Below are 21,463 nucleotides of genomic sequence, written 5' to 3'. Positions count from 1 at the left end.
CGGTAGAGATCATTAAGAGCACCCAATTTCTTGGTGTTCACCTGGCAGAGAATCTCACCTGGTCCCTCAACACCAGCTCCATAGCAAAGAAAGCCCGGCAGTGTCTCTAACTTTCTGCGTAGGCTGAGGAAAATCCATCTCCCACCACCCCACCCCCACCATATTCAGCAGAGGTTGTATCAAGAGCATCCTGAGCAGCTGCATCACTGCCTGGTTTGGAAATTGCACCATCTCCGATTGCAAGACTCTACAGCGGATAGTGAGGTCAGCTGAAAACATCATCAGGGTCTCTCTTCCCGCCATTACAGACATTTACACCACACGCTGCATCCAAAAAAGCAGACAGCATTATGAAGGACCCTGCGCGCTCCTCATACAAGATCTTCACCCTCCTGCAATCTGGGAAAAGGCACCAAAGCATTCGGGCTTTCAAGACCAAACTTTGTAACAGTTTCTTCCCCCAAGCTATCAGACTCCTCAATACCTAGAGTCTCGACTGACATCAACTTACTGCCCCTTACTGTGCCTATTGTCTTGTTTATTATTACTGTTTTATGAACTTAATGCAATCCTGGGTAGGTCTGTAATCTAGTGTACTTTTTTTTGTGTTGTTTTACATAGTTCAGTGTAGTTTTTGTATTGTTTCATTTGCACCATGGTCCTGAAAAATGTTGTCTTGTTTTTACTGTGTATTGTACCAGCTGCTATGGTCTAAATGACAATAAAAAGTAACTTGACTTGAGAAGGGGAGGCGGAGGGAAGGATGTGCTTAGTGATGGGACACTGTTAGAGTTGGCAGATGTTACAGAGAATCATGTGTTGGATATGGAGGCTCATGGGGTAGTAGGTAAGGACAAAGGGACATCTCTCTATTGTGATGGTAGGAGGATGGTTTGAGAGCAGATGAGCAGTGAACGGAGTAGGTGGGAATGATGGCAGTATCTGTGGTGGTGGAAGAGAAAACCCATTCTTTGAAAAAGAAGTACGTTTCAGATGTTCTAGAATGAAAAGCCCCATCCTGAGAACAGATGCGGTAGAAGAACTGAGAGAAAGAAATTGCACTTTTATAAGTGACAGGGTGGAAAGCAAGGTATTCAAGATAATTGTGGGATTCAATAGGATTGTAAAGGATATCAGTGGATCCAGAGGTGAAAACAGAGAGATCAAGAAAGGGTAGATAAGTGTCAGAGATTGACCAAGTAAATTTGAGGGCAGGGTGGAAGTTGGAGGCAAAGTTGATGAAATTGATATCCTCAGCATGGGTGCAGGAAGCAGCACAATATAGCTGTTGATATAGTGGATGAAAAGTTAGGGAGCAGTACCAGAGTATGATGGGAACACAGACTGTTTTTTGTAGCCGATGAAAAGGCAGGCATAGCTGGGCCCATGGGAGTGCCAATGGCTACATCTTTAGTTTGGGTAAATAGGACGAGCTGATAGAAAAACTGATGAAAGTGAGAACCAGCTTCAACAGATGGAGGAAGGGAACTGTTTGCTGAGTTGTTAAGAAAGCAGTAGAGGCAGGTGGGGCTGAGGTTGGGGCAGAGGGCTGCAGTCAGCAGTACCCATGGTCTGGAGGTCGTCAGGCGCTGAGACCTGTACCAGAGCTGGAGAGAGCAGGGCCGACGTCTGAGTTGGAGATAGCAGGAGTTGTGCTCTGGAAACATATACCATATACAACCTTAAGATTCATTTTCTTGGAGGCAGCCACAAAACAATAGAATTCACGAAAACCCCACACCACTGACAGTCAAACATCCAATGTGCGAAGAAAGAACAAATCACCCAAACAATAAAAAAGTAAACAAACAACACACAGAACATGAACTCGAGTCCCCAAGTGAGGACATAGCCACAGACCAAGTTCAGGGCTGCAGTCGGTCTTGGAGCTGAACTGACGCTCTAGCCAACTGCCCTGAGAGACATCACATCACATCCTGCCAATGAATTAGCAAATTCAAATTCAAATTTAATTGTCACTCAACCACACAGCTGAACAAAACAGTGCTTCTTTGGGGCCAAGGTGCAAAACATACACAGCACATTCAAAATAGCAAGCAAAAAAAAAGATATGTAAAAAAATATATATCTCAAGTCCCTGAGTGACATGCCGTTTAAATTGATGGTGTTGTCCCTGGCAGTGTGCAAATTTCAATTACAGCATTCTCTGTAAGCACCTTTCTGTCTCTTCCTGTGTGCGCCTGGGTTTCCTCTGGGTGCTCCATTTTGCTCCCCACAGTCCAAAGTCATACCGGTTAGTAGGTTAACAGTTCGTTATACTCTGCCCCATGATTAGGCTGGGGTTAAATTGGTGGGTTGCTGAGAAGTACAGCTGGAAGGGATGGAAAGGTCTGTTCGCCCTGTATCTCTAAATAAATAAATACTTTTCCTGCCTCCTGCTTAGGAAACAATTTACAGTTCCGGTCCAGTACATGTCCTCTCATATATATTGACAGGAGCTTATGTGAGGCTTTATTGCATGCTTCTTGAAGTCAATATAAATAACAACATTGCCAAAGCTTGTTGTCTTTTTAATAACTGAACCTGGTTCATTGTACATGAAGCACTCTTCACATGTACAATATATCATCTTTGATCAGTTTATACAGGTCTTAGTTGAAGGATGAAATCATCAACATGAGAATATTAATTATTTATTTTAATTTTTATTTATTAATTTTTAAGAAAATTACAAAGAATAAATGTAATAAAAATTAGTAAGAAAAAGAAAAATAATATTAATCCCCCTCCCCTTAACCCTCCCCCCAACCAAGAAAGAAAGAAAGAAAGAAAGAAAGAAAAAGATTGCCTGGATATCGGAGGATCCCCACATGCTCCATGGAGTTCAAAATAATTTTAATATTTATTTTTACTTTCCCCAATTACTTTATAATTTTATCTTCAAAGGACCTATATATTTAATCCCATCTTTTGTAGGTATGGAAGCCAAATTTTCAAAAATATATCATACTCATTTCTTTGATTATATGTAATTTTTTCAAGTGGAATACAACTATATATTTCATTATTCAAACGATCCATAGTTAAATATAAATCAGATTTCCAAGTAACTGCGATAACTTTTTTAGCTACTGCCAATGCAATTTTTATAAATTTTTTCTGATACTTATTCAATTTAAGTTTCGGTATTGTCCCTTCAATATCTCCTAATAAAAATAATATTGGACTATGTGGGAGTTGTACTCCAGTAATTTGTTCCAGTAAAAGTCTTAGATTTATCCAAAATGGTTGAATTTTAAAACAAGACCAAGTAGAATGTAAAAAAGTACCAATTTCTTGATTACATCGAAAACATTGGTCAGACATATTTGAATTTAATCTATTTATTTTCTGTGGTGTCATATATAATTGATGTAAAAAATTATATTGTATTAATCTAAGTCGAACATTTATTGTATTTATCATACTATCAGAGCATAATCTTGACCAACTTTTTCCATCAATTTTAACATACAAATCAGATTCCCATTTTTGTCTTGATCTATGAATTCCAGATTCAATTGTCTGTTTTTGAATCAAATTGTTCATACAAGATGTAAATTTTTTAATTTTTCCTTTTTGAATTAATATTTCTATTTCACTAGGTTTTGGCATCAACATTGTTTGACCCAGCTTTTCTCGTAAATAAGCCTTTAATTGAAAATAACAGAAAAGAGTGTTGTTTGATATTTTATATTTATTTTTTAATTGATCAAATGACATCAATATACCTCCTTCAAAACAATCACCTATATATTTAATCCCCTTTTGGAACCAATTATGCAAAAGTTTATTATCCATTGTAAAAGGAATAAGCCTATTTTGAATTAAAGTTCTTTTTGCTAATGAAGATTTCTTTATCTCATCGTCCATATTTACCTTATTCCATAAATCAATCAAGTGTCTTAATATAGGAGATTCTTTTTTCCCCGTATCCATTTGGATTCCCATTTATATATAAAATCTTCTGGTATGTTTTCTCCTATCTTATCTAATTCTATTCTAATCCATGCCGGGTTTTTTTTCATCAAAAAAAGACGCAATAAATCTAAGTTGATTTGCTTTATAATAATTCTTAAAATTTGGAAGTTGTAACCCTCCTGAATCAAATTTACATGTCAATTTTTCCAATGATATTCTTGACATCTTTCCTTTCCAAAGAAATTTCCTCACATATTTATTCAGTTCTTGAAAAAACTTCTGAGGTAATTGTATTGGTAAAGTTTGGAATAAATTTTGCAATTTAGGAAATATATTCATTTTTACAGCATTAACTCTACCTATTAATGTTATTGGTAACATCATCCATTTATCAAGATCCTCTTTTACTTTTTTTAATAATGGCAAATAATTTTGTTTATATAATTTTTTTACATCATCATCAACTCTAATACCTAAATATTTTATCCCATTTATTGACCATCAAAATTGAGTTACTAATTGACATTGATAATAATTTCCTTTGGTAAGGGGTAAAATTTCACTTTTATCCCAATTTACTTTATACCCTGATGCTTTCCCATATTCTTCCAATCTAAAAGATAATCTTTGCAAAGATTGCAATGGGTTTGTTAAATAAATCAAAACATCATCAGCAAATAAATTAATCTTATATCTTCTTGATTAACTCTAAAACCCCCAATGTCTGAATCTGTTCTAATTAATTCAGCTAATGGGTCTATTGCCAATACAAAAGAATATTAATTATTAATACACAGTGTTCACTTCATTAGGTACAGGAGTGGAACCTGGTATGGTCTTTGCTGCTGTAGCTTAACCAATTCGAGGATCAAAGTGTTGCATGTTGCAATGCTCTTCTCCACACCATTGTTGTAATGTGTGATTACCTAAGTTACTGTTGCCTTCCTGTCAGCTTGAACCAGTCTGGACATTCTCCTCTAGCCTCTCTCATGAACAAGGTGCTTTCACCCATAGAACTGTTGCTCACTGGAAGTTTTTGCTTTTGCACCATCCTCTGTATGCTCTAGAGGCCGTTGCACATGAAAATACCACGAGATCAGCAGTTTCTGAGATACTGAAACCACCCTATCTGGCACCAACAATCACTCCATGGTCAAAGTCACCTAGATCACATTTCTTCCCTATTCTGATGCTTGGTATGAACAACAATTTAATCATCTCTCACCATGTCTGCATGCTTTTATGCATTGAGTTGCTGCCATCAGATTGTCTGATTAGATACTTGCATTAACAAGCATGTGTACAGGTGTATCTAATAAAGTGGCCACTGAGTTTATTTGCTAATCATTATTACTACACTCACTAACTACTTCTCAACCATTTTACATTCACAGAACTTTAATAAGTTAGTTTATTACTGTCACATGTTCTGAAGTTAAGGGAAAAATTTGTTCTGCACCACTATTCATACAGATCAATTCATTTAAACATTGAAATAATACAAGGGAAAACAATAACAGAGTGAAAAGTGCAAGTTCATAATGAGGTAGATTGTCAGGACTTACATCAAAATATGTGATTATTGGGCTCCGGTCTTTTTTGGTCTCAAATTTATTTTCCATTTACAAATACTGGTTCGTATATTGCTTATATTATTAGAATCATAGTCATAGAACACTGCATCACAGAAACAGGGTCTTCAGCCCATGTGGTCCATGCTGAAAAATTAATCTGCCTACTTCCCTTGACCTGCTCCTGGAACATTATTATTATTTTTGGTCATTCATTCATGCCTTAATAACTTTCTATATAGAAGCATTTCTTTAATGTCTACCTAAGATCCTAACTTTTAAGTAGTCTAGCTGGCAATTCATTGCTTAACTGAAATTGTTTTTACCCATTTGTGAAAACTCTTATGAGACCATACTTGGAGTATTGTGTTCAATTCTGGTCACCTCATTACAGGAAGGATGTGGAAGTCTTGAAGAAGGTGCAAAGAAGATTTACCAGGCTGCTGCATGGATTAGAGAGCACGTCTTATAGAGAAAGGTAGAGCTAGCTAGAGTTTTTCTCTTTGGAGTGAAGGAGGATGAGAAGCAAGTGAAGCTCATGGGAAGTATTGACAGAGTGGACAATCTGTGCTTTTTACCCCAGGGGAGCTATGGCCAACACCATTCTTTAATGATGAGTGGAGAATGTTTCCAGAGGAGATTTTTTTTAGAGTTCTGTGTGCACTGCCAGGGTTGGTGGTAGAGACAAATACATGAGGAACATTGAAGAGATCTTTGGATAGGCTCATGAATAAAAGAAAAATGGAGGGTTATGGGCTTCGTGGGAGGGAAGGGTTCAATTGATTGTGGAGTTGGTTTGAAAATCGACACATCATGGGCCAAAAAACCTGTACTGTGTTGTGTTGTTCCATGTTCTATTTGCGAAAATAAACTAATTTATTATTTCCTAAACATCTACAGGGCATTCTTATCTTAAAATGATTAAATTAATCCAATTTTCTCTAGTGTCAGACTTCTATATAGAATTTGTGGTGTACAGGCACTAAAGTTCACAATTAAAAAACAGACCTTGCTGAGAGATGCAGTGGAATGATGCCAGGGTTAAAAGGATTACATTATGAAAGGAGCCAAATAAACTGGACCTCTGAATGGATCACTAGAGCACCAAAACACGCATCATGTGCTACTGCCTCAGAATGAGTAATGCAGAATACTGCAAGTTCAGTTCACTAGTTCTTTAGGGAGATCGATAGCATGGGAATTTGTGTGGCCTTGGTTGTTATGCAAATCAGGCCCTCATGTCATGAGGTCACCTGTTGTAGCCACACAGGGAAGGAGACACTGAGAGCTGGAGTCTGTGCTGAGTTGGGGGCTCTCTGATATTTGCTCAGTGGAAGATGAGTTTGTCTGCCGCTGCAACTGCTGAGGACCACTGCACCATCAATCTACAGGCCATGACTCTCAAGACTTGAGCTATATATATTTTTTTGTGACTGTTATGTTTTTCTGCTATCAACACTATATGATGTGCTATATGTGCTGTGCGATGTGTGTGACTGTTGGTACAGTGTTTTGCACCTTGGCTCCAGAGGAACGCTGTTTAGTTTGGCTGTATTCATTTGTACAATTGAGTGACAAATAAACTTGAACTTAGTTCTGCTCCTCTGCTATTTCCCCACAGGAAAGCTCCTTCAAGTATTTATCCAATTCCTCTTTGAAAAATGTTATTAAATATTCACTACACCCTGATAGGATTCCAGATCATAATTAATCATGTTCCTTGTGGTCTTTATAGTTAAATTTAAAGCATCTGGTTGACCATCTTCCTCTCATCCACTGTAGAAAGCATTCTACCTGATTAACTTCAGCCTTATTTGCCACACATACATCAAAACACACAGTGAAGTATGTCACTTTGAATCAATGACCAACACAGCCCAAAATGTGCTAGGGGAAGCCCACAAATGTTGTAATGCTTCTGGCACCAACAAAGCATGTCCGTAATTCCTTAATGCTACCTAAACTGTCTTAGGAAGTCTTAGGCATATGTATGTGTGTTTGCACAGTACTGTGATAATTTTATGCATTGCACTGTACTGCTGCCAAAAAAAAACATTTTCATGGTATTTGTAGGTGATGATAAACTTTATTCTGATATGGGTCTCTATTGTGTACTGTGAATTGGAAGAGGGCACGGAGAGGGAAATCATGGTTGGGCAAAGGGGATGGGAGAGGGGAGGCACCAGGAAGACATTCTGTAATGATCATTAAACCAATTGTTTGAAATCAAATAACCTAGCCTGGTGTCTCGGGGCTGGGTTTGTCTGGACCCATGTCAACCCCTACCCTTAACACTCCTTCTTTCACATCTATCCCACACCCATCCCACAGCATTCCCCTTTTACCATTTCTAACATTTGTTGCTCCTACCTGATTTACAATCTTCCTCTCTGCTCCACGTGTACAAGTACAGTACTGTGCAAAAGCCTTAGGCACCCTAGCTATATGTATGTGCCTAAGAATTTTGCACAATACTGTACATCTTTGAATTGTGGGAAGAAACTGGAGCACCAAGGAAGAACCTGAAAACTCCAGAGAAACGGGGGCACCTCATTTTCCCTTATGAGGGAGGGAGAGGGAGAGGGAAAGGGGGGGGTGGGGGGGGGGGGGAGAGAGAGAGAGAGAGAGAGAGAGAGAGAGAGAGAGAGAGAGAGAGAGAGAGAGAGAGAGAGAGAGAGAGAGAGAGAGAGGGGGGGGGAGAGAGAGGGAGAGAGAGGGGGGAGAGAGAGAGAGAGAGAGCGAGCGCACCTGTGGTATGTCGAATTACCGGGTGAACGAGTAGTCTTTGGGGTACTGCAAGTCTGTGTCTTTACTGATGCTTGAGTGCTCAGCGGAGGGCACTGATGCTTTTTTTGCTGGTGGGGGAGAGGAGATCATTGCTTTGCTGCTGCTTATGCGTGGGAGGGAGGAACTGGGGGGCTTTGGGGTTCTAACAATTAACTGTCATTCATTCTTTGAGATACTGTTTTGTTTTCATGGATGGTTACAAAGAAAAAGAACTTCAGGATGTATACATTTCTCTGACATTAAGTGTACCTTTGAAACTCCTTCCAGACAGTTGCGGGAATTGATCAGTGATTACTGGAGTTGTAAAGTGATTGCCCTAACCACTATGCTACTATGCCACTGAATGTGTCACAGCTTGGTTTGGCAACTGCTGTGCCCAAAATCTGCAAGGAACTGCTGAGGGTTGTAAATGCAGCATGTCCATAATGAAAAACAGTTTCCTCTCTGCTGTCTTGGGAAAGCAGCCAACATAATCGAAGACCCTTTCCACCATAGTCTTTTGCTTTTTGCCCCCCCCCCCACCCTCTTCTCTCAGAAAGATTGAGTTAAATGTTGGGCAATGATACAGACCTATCTGAATGGTTGAGTTGTTAGTCGGCATCATACCTTCCATGCTGTTGTGCAGACAAATTTTGGTGGGCAGCCATATTTGAGAGGATGTTTTACGGACTTCCCTGATGAAGTCAAAAGCTTTCAAGAAACCAATGTGTCAAAACTGATGCTGCTCCCTGCATCATGAAGATCATGCCCATTGTGTCTTTGAATGGAAGAAATCCAAATTTATTTAGAGAGCAGACATTAGGAGGATGTAATTGAGGAAGACCCTAAGATGATTTTCCCTGCGATTGATAGGAAACTGCTCTGTAAGTAACATATCAGACTTGTCTCCTTTTTTGAAGTTGTTCACAATAATGGCATCTTTGAGGTCCCAATATCTCATCTTCTACTTGTGTCTGTATATTTTATCACTATAGTTCTTCACGCAAAAATTTTAAAGTTTCAGTGGAGATGCTATCTGCTTTTGTGACCTTATTTTAAAGGTGAGATATGACTTTCATGACTACTTCTTGTGCAGTAGTGGAAGCAGCCCTGGCCTGAACTGATTGCAGTGGGATAAAGTGCAGGGCACTCAGCTTAGCAGACAAAGTTGTGGTTAAAACAGTCTTCAGAGCATTCCTTCCTGCAAGCATCAATCTCCTCTCTCTGTCTAATGCATTTATCCCACTTAGCTGTCAGTGGGATCACCTGACTATCAGACCCTAATTGACATGCAGATCAGGATTTTTTTCTGGGCCTGACTAGAAGTTCTCTTGAATTCCAGGGGGACCAATATCCTGGCAGGGAGGTTTGCTAAGGCTACTGGGGAAAGTGTAAACTAGAGGGTTGCGGATTTTGTCCTTTATTCAAGAAAGGGATTGCAGATAGCCCAGGAAATTATAGAGCAGCGAGCCTTACTGCAGTGGTTAGTAAGTTGATGGAGAAGATCCTGAAAGGCAGGATTTGTGAACATTTGTAGAGGTATAATATGATTAGGAATAGTCAGCATGGCTTTGAAAAAGGGCAGGTCGTGCCTTACAAGCCTGATTGAATATTTTGAGGATGTGACTAAACACATTGATGAAGGAAGAGCAGTTGATGTATTGATTATAGATTTCAGTAAGGCATTTGATAAGGTACCCCATGCAAGGCTTATTGAGAAAGTAAGTTGACATGGAATCCAAGGGGACATAGCTTTGTGGATCCAGAATTGGCTTGCCCACAGAAGGCAAAGTGTGGTTGTAGACGGGTCATATTCTTCATGGAGGCTGGTGACCAGTGGTGTGCCTCAGGGATCTGTTCTGGCACTCTTACTCTTTGTGATTTTTATAAATGACCTGGATGAGGAAGTGGAGGGATGGGTTAGTACATTTGCTGATGACACAAAGATTGGGAGTGTTGTGGATAGTGTAGAGGGCTGTCAGAGGTTGCAGCGGAACATTGATAGGATGCAAAATTGGGCTGAGAAGTGGCAGATGGAGTCCAACCCAGATAAAAGTGAAGTGGTTAATTTTGGTATGTCAAATACGATGGCATAATATAGTATTAATGCTAAGACTCCCGGCAGTGTGGAGCTTCAGAGGGATCTTGGGGCCCAAGTCCATAGGACGCTCAAAGCAGCTGCGCAGGTTGACACTGTGTCATGGTCCCTTCTGGCACCTGGCTATCTTCCTCAGGAATTGCGCTTCAATCACCTCATTTAGTTCCCAATCATTCCCAGGTTCCACGAACTGCAAACACCTGCTTTCCATCAGCAAATGCAGTATAAAATTCCTGTGACCACAACAAGGAGGTGCCAGTTTGTTGGTTGACTTGTGTATGAGCAACCTTGTTCCATGGTTCTTAGGACTATCAGTTCTAAGTCTAGTATCATTCCTGAATTCTCTACTAAAACCAAGACTCCGGGTAAAGACTCCCTTGGCACCCATTCCACACTCGCTACGACTGTAATGCCTCCTGATTTGGCCTCTGTGCCTGTGTTCAGCACTTGGGTTTGTTCCACTGCCACATCCTTGCAACACTCTGTGGTTAAGAAGGCATACGGAGTATTGACTTTCATCAATCATGGAATTGAATTTAGGAGCTGAGAGGCAATGTGGCAGCTATATAGGACCCTGGTCAGACCGCACTTGGAGTACTGTGCTCAGTTCTGGTCATGTCACTACAGGAAGGATGTGGAAACCATAGAAAGGGTGCAGAGGAGATTTACAAGTACGTTGCCTGGATTGGGGAGCATACCTTGTGAAAACAGGTTGAGTGAACTCAGCCTTTTTTTGTTGGAGTGAGAGGATGAGAGGTGACCTGATAGAGGTTTATAAGATGATGAGAGGCATTGATCATGTGGATAGTCAAGAGGCTTTTTCCCAGGGCTGAAATGGCTGCCACAAGAGGGCACAGGTGTAAGGTGCTGGGGAGTAGGTAGAGGAGATGTCAGGGGTAAGTTTTTTACTCAGAGAGGGGTGAGTGCGTGGAATGAACTGCTGGCAACGGTGGTGGAGGCGGGTATGATAGGGTCTTTTAAGAGGCTTTTAGATAGGTACATGGAGCTTAGAAAAATTGAGGGCTATGGGTAACCCTAGTAATTTCTAAGGTAGGGACATGTTCAGCACAACTTTGTGGGCTGAAGGACCTGTATTGTGCTGTAGGGTTTCTACATTTTTATGTTTCTAGATGTCCTCTAATAAATATTCAAGATTCACAATTGTTTAATATCATTTCCAGTACAGAAGTGTAAAGGAGAATAAAATAATTGTGACTCTGGATCCAATGCAGCACAAAAACACAGTAAGATAAAAAACACAATTTTAACAAAAAAACACAAAAATTATAAATACACAAGTTAGCTTATACATAGACTGATCTTTATGTTCATAAAATGATGCCAGGCACAGGAAAATATAAAGTAGTGAAGGTTGAAGGTGTGGATGAACGAAATTGATCAGCCTTACTTGAGGAAAGTAACTGTTTTTTGAGTGTGGTATTCTAGTGTGAATGATATATCACTCCTCTGATGGGGATGAAACAGTTCATGAGCAGGGTGGGTGGGATCCTTCATGATGCTGCTCACCCTTTTCCGACTCCTTTCTGTATATATGTCAGGTAGGCTGGTGCTGGTGATACATTGGGCTGTTTTGCCTTCCTGACTGCTGCACAGCTGTTAATGTACCTTGCAATTATGTAGTTTGTTAGTTACAAAAGTGGGATACTTGTAAGTTTGATAAGGATATTGTCTGAATCATTCAGATATGAGTGTTGCGATGGGTAGTGGGGCTGATGACAATATTATTCAAACCTAATTTTTTTATTTTTATTTATCCTTCATGGCCACCTTAGTAGGCATTGGAGTGAAACTCAATGTGGTCTTCTGCTGCTGAAGCCTATCCATCTCAAAGTTGGTATGTTGTGCATTCAGAGATGCCCTTCTACACACCACTGTTGTAGCATGTGTTTACTTTAGTTACTGTTGCCTTCATTTCCTGTCGATTTGAACAATGCTAAATCAAACCTCACATAGACAACTTCAGTCCATCGTATGGAATTTACTATCTGGAATGACAGGTGTTACAAATGTGAAGCAACTCTGAGGGGCCGAAGGGTACAAAGTTGCCCCCTCCTTTTTGAGAATCGCAAGATCGCTATTATTTTGGGTCTGGGACCCAGGAAATGAGAGAGAGACATCCAGAATACACAAGGTTTGGAATGTGTCCTGACATCAGTGGAACAGAACCACTGATAAAATGCCATTGTCTCTTGGAGACGGAATTATGTATCGAGTACTGTATTATTCATTGAAACCCCTCAGGGGACAACCAGAGTGGTCTGGTTCAGGGATTGCATCATCCCAACCTGATTGACATCTGAGACCCCGTAAGTAAGGATAATATTTTTTGTGTATTTTTACTAATAAATACTGTTAAAAATAGTATCATCAGACTTCAACGAACATCTCTATCTTTGCTGGTAAGTGACCCAGTTACGGGGTTCGTAACACAGGATTCTCACAATCTCAGCAAATCTGGATGCTGCTCTTCAGGAATGGAGATGTTTTATAGACAACTTTGTTGCAGTGTGTTAAGATATGTTGGGCAGGAGATGGCCGATTTTAGGTTCAATCTAGTTGCTACACCAGCTTCTAGAAGGGTGGATGGAGATGGTTGCGAATGGGAAGATGTGTACTAGCTTTATGGAGCTAGTTTTACAATTTTAAATGAACAAGCCAAATGCCTCAGTGATTTTTGTGAATTATTGAAGGCCTTGTGACCCTTTGACTTGTTCCTGTATGGAACCATACCAACATTTAGTCACTGATTATGTATTCTGCTGAAGTGGTTGAAAGTTCAAAGTACATTTATTATCAAAGTTCATATACTACCTAGAGATTCTTTTGAAATTGAATGCATTTACAACAGAAATTCTTGAATTTTTAGACAACAAGGGATATTATGATCGGTGGGACATCTGTCAAGATAGTGGATGAACTATAGGTTTAATGAATAATGGAGAGGTCTCAAGGGTTGAATTACCAATTCCTACTTGTATTTCTATTTGTGAAATGCATTAGGCTATAATGTTACATTAAGTTTCTGTTACAATTAGATTTCTTCTTTCTTTTTTACAATGCAAACAAGAAAAACAGGTCAAATGCACCTCTGATGTGAATAAGGGGGAGAGAGGGTCAATCACGTCTCACCAAATGGACTGAGGGGTATGGAGATCTATGGTCCAGGTGCAAGCTGATGAGACCAAGCAGAATAATAGTTCAGAATGGACTAGATGAGCCAAAGGGCCTGTTTGGCTGCTGTAGTGCTCTGTAACTGAGATTTTTGAGGAGTGACCAAGAGGATTGAAAAGGGCAGGGTTGTCTATGTTGTCTACATGAACTTTGGCCAGACATTTGACAAGGTCCTGTGTGATAGAATGGTACCTAGGGTCAGCTGATGAATTGGACACAAAAATGGCTTGGTGGTTTGTGGCAGTGGACAGTTGGTGTTGAGATCAAGACTGTAGGTGGGTTTATGACCAGAATCCCTTTTACACGCAGGCCTGCAGTTACTAGCAGAGACTGGTGAAGACTGTGATCATAAAGAGAGATTGGATTGGCTGGAAATATTCTCACTGGAAATGCAGCAAACTGAGGAATGACCTCATTCAGGTTTACAGGGAGCATTGGATAGATACAGAATTTTTTTCCCAGGGAAGAGAGAGTAAAACTAGTGGGCACAGGTTTAAGGCAAGAGGAGAAATGTAACAGAGATCTTAGGGATAAGTTTTTCCATACAGATGGAGCTGAAATTAACTACCAGAGGAGGTAATGGAGGCAGATATGCTTAAAAGGCATTTGGTCAGGGTACTTGGACAAGAAAGGCACAGAGGGATATGGTCCTAATGCGGAAACATGAGACATATGTAGATAGGCATGGACAAAGCAGGTGGAAAACTCCTGTGATGTACAATACTGATACTGTATACCAAAAATCTGTTAATTTACTGCACAATGTAAAAGAAGGAAAATGCCAAGCAAGTTGATAGGGTGGTTAAGAAGGCATATGGTGTGTCAACCTTCATTTCTCGGGGATTGAATTCAAGACCTGTGAAGTAATGCTGCAGCTTGTGGGTCTTGAATTCAATCTAAAAGTCTGGTTGGACAACAATTACAAGTATTGAGTCCGGTCACCTCATCGTTATAGGAAGGATGTGGAAAGTTTGAAAGGGTGCAGAGGAAATTTACCAGGATGTTGCTTGCTTAAGAGAATGTGTATTATAATGAAAGGTAGTGCTTTTCTCTTTGGGAGTGAAGGAGAGGTCTATGAGGTTTTGGAAGATATAAATAGAATGGACAACCAGAGCAGTAGGGCAGCAATGGCAAAATCAGAGCACATCCATTTAAGAAAGGAACATTTAGGGGAGATGTCAGATGTAGTTTATTTTTACACAGCGTGGAAAGTAGAGTCTGATACAATAGAGATATTTAAGACTCTTAGATAGTGACATGAATTTTAGAAAAATGAAGGACTGTGGGCTGTGTAGGAGGGAAGGGTTAGATTGATCATGGAGTCTGTTAATTAGATTGGCACAACATCATGGACAGAAGGACCAGTATTGTGTTATGCTGTTTTAAGTTCTATGCTGGAATTCTAAGCAACAAACAAAATGCTGGAAGAACTCAGGAGAGACTGCTGGTGGTGTTGTTTACTGCATCATCTGCTCTAGTCAGCCTCCTCTATATCAGTGTTACCCAATGAAGACTGGGTGTCCCTTCATCAAGCACCTTCCTTGTCTGCTGTAAAAGCCGGGATCACCGGGTGGCCAGCTGTTTTAATTCCGCTTTGCATTCTCACAGGAACATGCCTGCACCACTGTCAAGTTGAGGCCTGAAGCAGATTAGATGAACAACACCTCACACTCCATTTTTTTATTCTTCAAACAGACAGCATCAACATTAATCTCTCTAACTTCTGGTGACCAGTCCCCTCCATTTCCTCCTATTGTGCGAAATCAGGTTTGCGGGTTTTGTGAGTGTGGACAGAAAACACACTCGCTGAAGCTAATGAGTTATTTACTGGACAAGGCAAACACTAAACATTCAGCAAACCCTTCAAGTTGCATCTATTTACATATACTTATCGAAAAGTGCGTGTATGGGCCCCCTCACACTGTTCTCGCAGCATGATCACGGCGTAGTCCATCGGTGACTCAGGCAGCAAGAGACTGGGTGCTTTCAGTATGGTAGATTTATACTCTACCAGCGCTGTGGCACTAAACAGCAGCCAGCGAAAGCACTACAATGCTCTTTAAACAGGCCAATCCCTAGATAGCATGAAAAAGTGGCTTTCAGTGTATGGGTAGGATCGACAGCACCACCTCCATCTTTCCTTTCCTTTATTCTTCTGGCCCCTTCACCCCTCTTTCCCCACATGCCCCTCATGACATTGTACCCCACCTCCTTCCCCTTATTACACATCCTCCCCTATATTCCTCCTTCCACCCATCATCTTCCAGCTTCTCAAATCGTTCCCACTTCCAACCCTCACCTGGATTCACCTATCACCCAGCATCCCTTGTTCCACTCTCTCACACCTTTCTATACATCTTCTCTCTTTCCTTTCAGTCCTAACAGATGCTCTCAATCTGAAACATGGACTGCTTTCCCCTCAAAGTTGCTACTTGACACGCTAAGTTCCTCTAGCATGTTGCCTGTGTTGCTTAAAAAAAGATGTTGGGATATTAATGTGCAATACTGAACAGATGGATTTGAGGGTGCTGGATTTTCAGAGGTCCACTACAATTAGCAAGGAACTACAATGTAAGTAAATATGTGTTATATGAACCAGAAGTCCACGAGAAAATTTCCATCCTTCCATCTGTAAACATGTAAGTTTCTTGCAATTCCAGGCAGTTTAAGTTATTTATATTTGTCATCACCCGTGCTACTGCAAAATATTACTTTTCATGCCGTTTACACACTTTCCATAACTCGAACTTATTTCCTTTGAATCTGTTAAATTATATCAAAAAATTTCTTTATCTAAGTATATATGCATTTATTTAGTGATACAGCACGACCCTTTGGTAGTCTTTGGACTGTGGGAAAAATGGATTTCCAAAGCACACCCACGTTTTGTCAAGTCTTTGATACTCATACCTTTTTGTACATTCTCTTGTATTTCTTTATTTTTTGTAAATGCCTGTAAGAAAATGAACCCGAGGTAGTATATGGTGACATTTAAGTATTTTGATAGTAATAGTAACCACTCGAGTTGAGCATGATGTTCTAATAAATTTACTTTGAACATCCAATCGGTTTAGAGTTGAGGTGAGTGTGAAGTTATCCATTCTGGTTCAGGAGCCTGAGTTCAATTACTGTTATTGAACCTGGAGGTGGGGGACCTAATGCTCCTGCACATCCTGCCTCGTGAGAAGAAAACATAGCCCGGATGGTGGAGGTCTTTCGAGGCTGCTTTCTTGTGGCACCACTCTTAGTAAATGTGCTCAGTGATGGGGAGGGGTTCGCCTGTGATTATGAGGTTAATCATTCAGCCGTGGTTTGGCATTAACCAGAACTGCAGACCTCCTTTATAACGGTATAAAGCAACCGACAGAGATAAATAGAGGCAATTCCACAGAATCTGCCCCACAGACTAACTCCATGTAAGTTGAGCCCCATCACGGGAGCCAGCACCGCTCAATTCTCACACCGAACGCCTGGTAAGCCTTTGTTGTCTACAATTTTAGAGAATGCTAATTTACGGTCGGTGAGGAAACGCAGTTCACTTTCTCCGAGCCGAAAGATGCTGAGTCACGCACCATGTGACTCGGCGCCGCACGAGCGGAGCCCCGTGATGCCGCATCGACCGTAACGCTCATGCCCCGGGCGGGGGAATGTCAGGACGGTCGCGCCCCCACCGATATTTACATACCGAAGCAAGCGGGGATTACGTGGTGGTCAGGGTGCCATTCAGCCATTGATAGTTCCAGAGCGTGCTACCCAAGCGGGTGGCAAATCAGTGGCGAGTAAAGGAGATCATGTGCGCAGGGGGCGGTGCGAGAGTCCGCGGCAGGTGTACGCCTCGCGCGAACGGGCGCTCACACATTCGGCTTGTTGGCTGCTGATTGGAGTCTGCAGTGAGCCTGCGCAGTTGGGCTACGTCCCCCTCCTCGTGTGTGCGCCGTCGGTCGGCCACCGAGCGTCCGTTGGCTGGGCTGAGTCGTTCTCGGGTCGCTGAGGGTTTCCTCCCCTCAGCTGCGCCTTTAAACCCTCGGTGACCGGTTCCGAGACATCGGGAGCAAGAGCTGTACCCTGCGTGAAATAACGGTGATTGACGCTCCTTCTCTTCGAATGTGCGTTACCGGCGGCGTGTAGCTTCCACCGCACGAATACCCGTTGCCGGTAGCGTATAGCCCCCCCACCCCCCATGAAAGCGCGAGCACTGGATGCGTAGTCCTGGCAACGTCGCCCCCTTCCGAACGCATGTTACCGGCGGCGGGTACGCCGAATGCGCGTTACCGCCGAAGGGTGATACCTGGACACCTTTGTAATTTGTACTTCTTTCCCCCCACCGTGTCTGTAGCCGGTGAGTATGGGTTTACTAGTGGAGGGATCGCCACTGAACTGGGAAGAGACCAAAAAGTACGCGGATCACATCCGCAAACACGGCATCATCCAGTTCCTCAACATCTACCACAAGGTGAAGGACCGACAGAAGGACGTGCTGAAATGGGGCGATGAGGTGAGTGTCCGTCTTGCTTCTGAGGGCTGGGGAAACAGTTGGACAGGAACGGCAACACTGCTCATCTCATCTCAAAGTAGCCCCTATCGTTCGCTTTCCCAATACCAGCAAGCAACGTGAACCAGAAGGGCATGATGTAAAATAACATCCACGTAATGCTGGAGGAACTCAGGTCAGACAGCATCTACGGAAATTAATAAACATTCGACCTTTTGGGCCAAGACCATTCAGCAGGACTGGAAAAGAAATGGGGACCAGACCTAATCATGCTTAGATGCTATTTGACTTGCTGAGTTCTTTTTGGATTTCCGATATGTGCAGAATCTCTTGTGTTTTTGATGTTAACTAACACCACTCAAACCCGATCTAAAGCTTAGATCATCTCTGCTACCTGGAACATTCACACGTGTTTCGTGGTTTTATTATTCTTTCGTTTTGTGTTTTTTTTTGTGTGGCTTTGGCGTTAGCTCCACCTTCCTTCAGCTGTGTGCAGCATCGGACGATGTGTGATTTCCTGTCCACTACGTTTTTAGGTCTTATCCAGTTGGGAGATGTAATGGTCTGGCGAAATGAATTCCAGATGTGCAGTCAGGGCAATGTGACACTTCACATCTGGTATGCAGCCATTTTAGACAAATATTTACACTCCTTTGTTTTCATTCTGACTAATCCTGTAGATTTCTCATAACTGAAGATTGATAGTAATTGGTCCAAGTAACTATTATAACTTTTGTCAACATCAGAATGGGAGAGGAATTGGATGTGAAGCTGAAAGTGATACTACAAGGTAGGTAAGAGATTCTGCAGATACTGGAAATCTCTCTGTTACTAGTCTAAAGGGTAGTTCTTCATTTATTGTCCCTGAAAATGACTACCAGGACAAAAGAAAACATCTAAATTTTATGTCTTTGATTTGATGTGTAATCTGGCCTTTGAAATGTTATTGCTGTATGTGCAGGTTTTAGCTGTGCTGTTTGGGAGCTCTGTCCGATGCTGCACAGTATGGAGAACATTGCATGACCAAAATGCTTGCTAAATTAAATAAAAACACAAAATATTTGGCAGGTCAAGCAGTATTTGTTTGGGTGGGGGGAAGAGATGTAACATTTTAAATGTGAGGCTCTTTGTCAAATCTGTTGGGATGTTTCCAGAATTGTTTTTATTTCAATTTCCCAGAATTAGTTCATTCGTGTATTTCTCATTCAGGGTTTGAGCTTTGTGTAGATGGTTTCTTTGCATTGCTATCATCTGTCAATTTCTGAAGCTTGTCATGTCTTGCTTTGATGTCTTAGCTTATTAATCGTTACTTGCTTGTGTGTAAGCTGTTTATGAGCCTCAGTGCAGTATTATGTGTTTTTAAAAAAAAGTGCAAAGGTGACAGCAGAATTGTGCACAGCAAGATTTAACAGTTAATTTTGTAGTGTTGGTTGAGGTGACATTCTCAGCTGGTGTTTTATATCCAGTACATATAAAATTACTGTACAGTCAGCCCTCCTTATCCGCGAATTCAACCAACTGCAAACCGTGAAAACCCAGAAGTGCTCTTCCAGCACTTGTTGTTCAAGCATGTACAGATTTTTTTTCTTGTCATTATTCCCTAAACAATGCAGTATAACAACTATTTTACGTAGCATTTACATTGTATTAAGTATTATAAGTAATTTAGAGATGATTTAAAGTATATGGGAGGATGAGCGTGGGTTATTGTGGATCGGGATTGAAAAAAATCGCAAGTTCGGTTCCGAGGAATCGGAAGTAAGTTGGAACGGGTACATCTGGTATTATTTAGTGTCAGTTTGCATTCATATATAGTATATATTTTACCTTTCTATGCATATAAAACACTTCAAAAATGTATGTTTCAGTGCTGGGCTCGGGAAGTTCCCGAGTTTGACCTAGTGACATCGTTATGGAGTGCAGTCTCCACTGTGCTGGGTTGATGTGGAGGATCAAAAACCGAAAACCCAATAATTAAACCACTGCGTTGCTTAGTAATAATTGTAGCTTTCATCGGGGCATAGCCTTTCTCACTTTATCCTTTAAAATTGTTCCAATCGTTGACTGACATAGCCTAACGCTTTTCCAATGATCGATGGTGTTTCACTTCTTTCTGGTCGCTTTATTATTTCCACTTTATTTTCAATCGTTATCGTGATTATTTTTGTGAACAAAAACACTGCGGATTCAGATCTTTACCGCTGCGTCCTAATGTCCACCACACTGAGACAGTTTAAATAAGGTCTTGGGTTCCACTGGGTCCTAAGGTCCACCGCATTGATACAGGTTGAATAAGGGACTTGAGCATCCGTGAATTTTGGTATCTGTAAGGGGTTCCGGAACTAATCCCTCGCAGATAAGGAGGGCCGACTGTACGTTGTTTGAGTTTGGAGTGGAACACTTACAGTTATAGAAAACTTTGTTTGATACCACTCAAATCACACTGACTAATGGTTTGTATGGCTGCAAAGTTAGATTATTTGGTAAACCCAATAGTGGTTCTTATACATGATAGATTTGCAATACGTTGTGAACACATACAATTTAAATTAGGGATTATGTCCAGTGCCTAATGATTCTTTCATTATCCATTTTGGAAAATTTTATTTGGAAGTGATTCTGGCCTTGTGTAACAAAATAACTGATATTTCTGCTCAAAGTAATTTGAAGTTATTTAATGTTCTGGAGCTTTATACTGTGTGCATAGAACAATTTTTTAATTACCTAATTTCTCACTGAATAATTTTGCAAACAGTAGTATCAGTTTTCATGTTAGGAAGTTTTTCTGATGCAGAGTAGCTCTGGGGTTGTAAACTCTAACAAAACTTCCAACTTTCATCATAGGGAGTAACTTGAATTTAACGTAACGTGACAGCACTCCTGGGCTAATGTTATCTACATGCTTACCATAGCTAAAAGTCTTTTGTTATTCTAGATTGTAGATGCAAGTTGAAGTACAATTGCAATGTGGAACAATAATCCAAATTCTGATGATGTGGGGAAAGTAAGGAAATAAACAATTTATGAAGTTTGCCTTGGTAAGTTAATTAGCCACTCTAAATTGCCCCTCATGGGTGACTGATAAAATCTGGGAGTAGTTGTTGGAAATGGGGGTGAAAATAAATTGATCATCAAATATGTTTAATCCTTCATAACTAGAAAGTTATGTTCAAGTTTATTGTCATGTGACTGTACATAACTACAACCAAACGAAAGTGTTCCTCCAGACCATGGCGTACCCATATAGTACTGCTAGAAAGTTTGTGAACCCTGTAGAATTTTCTCTATTTCTGTATAAATATGACCTAAAATATGATCAGATCTTCAGATTGGTCCTAAAACTAGATAACAAAAGCCCATTTATAAAAGAAAGTTGATCTATTTATTCAGGAAAATGATCCAACGCTGTATGAATTTGTTGGA

General features: G+C 40.8%; 1 protein-coding gene and 1 long non-coding RNA gene across 4 annotated transcripts in view; one reads left to right on the top strand and one right to left on the bottom strand.

Moving 5' to 3' along the window:
- LOC132400753 (uncharacterized) overlaps positions 1 to 17,367 on the bottom strand; it is a 57,431-nt gene extending 40,064 nt beyond the window's left edge. Inside the window, exon 1 of the long non-coding RNA XR_009514355.1 lies at positions 17,234 to 17,367. This is a non-coding gene — a long non-coding RNA (uncharacterized LOC132400753). The remainder of the gene's footprint in view (positions 1 to 17,233) is intronic.
- gclc (glutamate-cysteine ligase, catalytic subunit) overlaps positions 16,717 to 21,463 on the top strand; it is a 70,485-nt gene continuing 65,738 nt past the window's right edge. The window contains exons 1-2 of one of the 3 annotated variants that reach the window (XM_059982068.1): positions 16,717 to 17,021; positions 17,885 to 18,043. In XM_059982068.1, coding sequence (XP_059838051.1) covers positions 17,894 to 18,043 — 150 coding nt within the window. In that variant the 5' untranslated portion in view covers positions 16,717 to 17,021; positions 17,885 to 17,893. Of the gene's footprint in view, positions 17,022 to 17,469; positions 17,655 to 17,884; positions 18,044 to 21,463 lie in introns of those variants that run through there. The other 2 variants (XM_059982069.1, XM_059982067.1) reach the window with 2 other exon arrangements.

Source organism: Hypanus sabinus, chromosome 10 (genome assembly GCF_030144855.1).
Source record: "Hypanus sabinus isolate sHypSab1 chromosome 10, sHypSab1.hap1, whole genome shotgun sequence".
NCBI classification, from domain to species: Eukaryota; Metazoa; Chordata; class Chondrichthyes; order Myliobatiformes; family Dasyatidae; genus Hypanus; species Hypanus sabinus.
Note: the sequence above shows the minus strand (reverse complement) of the source record. Positions and strands in the feature narration are given on the sequence as shown.